This window comes from Myotis brandtii, unplaced genomic scaffold, assembly GCF_000412655.1.
Source record: "Myotis brandtii unplaced genomic scaffold, ASM41265v1 scaffold786, whole genome shotgun sequence".
NCBI lineage: Eukaryota > Metazoa > Chordata > Mammalia > Chiroptera > Vespertilionidae > Myotis > Myotis brandtii.
Genome location: NW_005371157.1, coordinates 406,014 through 409,074, shown reverse-complemented (window position 1 = coordinate 409,074; position 3,061 = coordinate 406,014). Strand labels below are relative to the sequence as shown.

The 3,061-nt window shown below is 63.9% G+C and overlaps 1 protein-coding gene across 1 annotated transcript in view; it reads left to right on the top strand.

The window, feature by feature from the left end:
- LOC102261744 (kinesin-like protein KIF19) overlaps positions 1 to 3,061 on the top strand; it is a 19,652-nt gene that overhangs the window by 10,642 nt on the left and 5,949 nt on the right. Inside the window, exons 8-10 of the mRNA XM_014530984.1 lie at positions 517 to 653; positions 815 to 940; positions 1,923 to 2,117. Coding sequence (XP_014386470.1) covers positions 517 to 653; positions 815 to 940; positions 1,923 to 2,117 — 458 coding nt within the window. The remainder of the gene's footprint in view (positions 1 to 516; positions 654 to 814; positions 941 to 1,922; positions 2,118 to 3,061) is intronic.

Below are 3,061 nucleotides of genomic sequence, written 5' to 3'. Positions count from 1 at the left end.
GGGGGCCCCATGAAGAGACTCCTTAAAAAGCGTGATGCGGTCATTCGGTTACAACATGGCTCAGACACCTTGGAGAGGAGAGAGACAGAGACCCCGTCCCTCTGCCCGCAACACCAGCATCTCCTTCAGCCCCGGTTCCTCTGCAGGCAGCCGGGACCGCTGAGGGTGTTGTGGGTTTAAAAAATATATTTTTATTGATGTCAGAGAGGAAGGGAGAGGGAGAGAGAGACAGAAACATCAATGATGAGAGGGAATCGTGGACCGGCTGCCTCCTGCACGCCCCCCACTGGGGACCGAGCCCACAAACCTGACAGGGAATCAAACTGTGACCTCCTGGTTCATAGGTCAACGCTCAAAACCTGAGCCCCGCTGGCCGGGTCGGACTGACGGTTTTACCCTTGTTACCAGAATAGGAAGCAAGACGTCAGCAGCGGGAGGGTTTGCGCAATCGAGGCGGCGCGGGCATAGTCTCCGGGGTCTGCACCCACTCAGGGCTGGTGGGTGTGGTGCCCGCAGGGGCCGGGAAGACCCACACGATGCTGGGCATGGACGCGGAGCCCGGCATCTACCTGCAGACCCTCGCCGACCTCTTCCGGGCCATCGAGCGGACCCGGGACAGCGTGGACTCCAGCGTGTCCATGTCTTACCTGGAGGTGAGCCTGCCACCTGCCTCAGGCGCCTGACCTGCCAGGCGGGCGCGTTACCCCGAATGCCCTTTGCAAACCTCCGCCTCCGAGCAGCGGGTTCTGGTGGACGCAGAGCCCAGCGACGTGAGCCCTGCCCTCTGCTTCTCCGGCTGCTCTGTCTCGCCCAGATCTACAACGAGGTGATCCGGGACCTGCTGAACCCATCCTCGGGGCTCCTGGAGCTGAGGGAGGACGCCAGGGGCAGCATCCAGATCGCGGGCATCACAGAGGTCTCCACCTCGAATGCCCAGGAGGTGAGGGCCAGGCGCCACGCTTGGAGAGGCCAGGAGGCCCTTCTCCTCAGGTTCCCAGCAGAGCCGGGCACACGGCCCAGCGTGGCTCCTCAGCTCGGGGCTGGGCAGCATCTGCACCTCCCCGCCCTCCTGGCCTGCGCTCCAGGCAGGCTCCCCACAGACCCCGGCTCAAGACCCCCCTCTGCAGGTCCCCACTCCTCCCCGCTCAGACGCCCCTCTTCAGCGCCCCCCCTTATCGGTTGCAGTTACGCAGGAGGCCTCAGTGACCCTGGGTGCCCTCCCCACCCTGAGGTGGCTCCTTAGCGAGGGCGAGTGTGGGCATCTCTGCAGCCTTGCCCCTGCTCTCTGCCCCCAGGCTCCCCAGTGCCACCCTCACAGCACTGCCCTCTGGGTGGGCTCCCACCGCCCAGGAACCTTCAAGGGCTCAGCCCGCCCCATGGCCATGCTCCAGCCCTGTGGGCTCGGGCGGGGAGAGGTCGGCGAGGGTCTGCAAGTAGATGCCGGGCTTCTTGCCTATTCGGTCGCAAGCACTGTGCCGTCTTCCTTCACCCCTGCTCTGCAGTCCTAGCATGTGTGCACACAGTAGGTGCTGAGCAGAGCCTCCTGGGCATGGTTTCCACAGCTGCTTGCTCGCAGGAGGGTTTGCCCACCTGCGGCTCCATCGGGGCCTGAGATCTGCATTGAGAAGGGTTCTGGCTGCCCCGGCTCTGTGGGAGGAGATGGGTAATCCACTGGTGATGTCTGCCACAGGCAGAGGACGGCAAGGGGCCACATGTGCCCCAGCCACCTGCCATTTCTCCGTGAATCAGTCACTTCACCCGCAAACCAGATAACGCTTCCCCTTGATGAGGTGCTGCATCAGCACCCCAGCACGAGTTGCCCCAGGAGCTCGGGTCACCCCTTCCCTTGCCCGGTGGATCTGGAGGGAGCACAGAGCCCCTCGGGCCCTAATCGCCGCCCCCCACGCGGGCTCTGTCCTCAGATCATGCAGCTCCTCACCAGAGGCAACCGGCAGCGCACGCAGGAGCCCACGGCCGCCAACAGGACGTCCTCGCGCTCCCACGCGGTGCTGCAGGTCACCGTGCGCCGGCAGGGCCGCGGCCACCACCTGGCGGAGGGCGTGCGCGTCGGGAGGCTGTTCCTGGTGGACCTGGCGGGCTCGGAGCGGGCATCCCAGGTGCCTCCTCCACACCCCCCCCCCGTCCCTTCCATCCTCCCACCGTCCCTCAGCTTGTCACCTGCCCTTTAGTCTGTGAGCAGGACCCTGTCCCTCCCTCCAGCTCCCAGGCCTGGGGTGCCCCCTGAGCGCTGGCTGAGTGACTGGGAGGGCTTCTGAGTGGCAGTCTCCCCCCTTGCCCTGCCCCCCACCGCCCGCAGGGAGCCCAGAGCCTCAGGGGTCGGGGAGACAATTGTAAGCAGACCATTGCAGCTCGGGGAGGCTGTGCTTTGAGATTTGGGGTCCACACAGAGCTCATGGGAGCTCAGAGGAGGGTGGTGGTAGTGGTGGGGTCTCAGGGCTGAGCCCTGAGGACTTTGGGGGAGTGTCCGGAAGAGCAGGCCAGGGGGAGGGGCCTGGCCGAGCACAGATCCCAGCCGCGGCCCAAATCCCAGTCCTCCACCCTGTGCCTTTTTCCCCCCCTCCCCCGCCCTGCCCTGCTCTGGCCCTGCCCTGGTGCTCGGGCTCCTGAATCGGGCAGGCCTGGCCCAGAGTCAGGCTATTTTTTAAAAATATATTTTTATTGATGTCAGAGAGGAAGGGAGAGGGGGAGAGAGATAGAAACATCAATGATGAGAGAGAATCATTGATTGGCCGCCTCCTGCATGCCCCCTACTGGAGATCAAGCCTGCAACCCCGGGTATGTGCCCTGACTGACCAGGAATTGAACCTTGACCTTCTGGTTCATAGGTCAACGCTCAATCACTGAGCCATGCCGGTCTGGCCAGAGTCAGATATTGTAACCTAACCCTAGGAATGCAATGTGCATGTTAATGGGAAATCTGAGGTAGGAGAGCCAGCAGGGCAGACAGCAGCCGTTGGAAAGATGGTAACGGCTCCCAAGAGGAGGGCCAGGCCAGGCCTCGCCACGGCCCCTCGGGAAGCACAGGGCCCTCGGGAGCGGG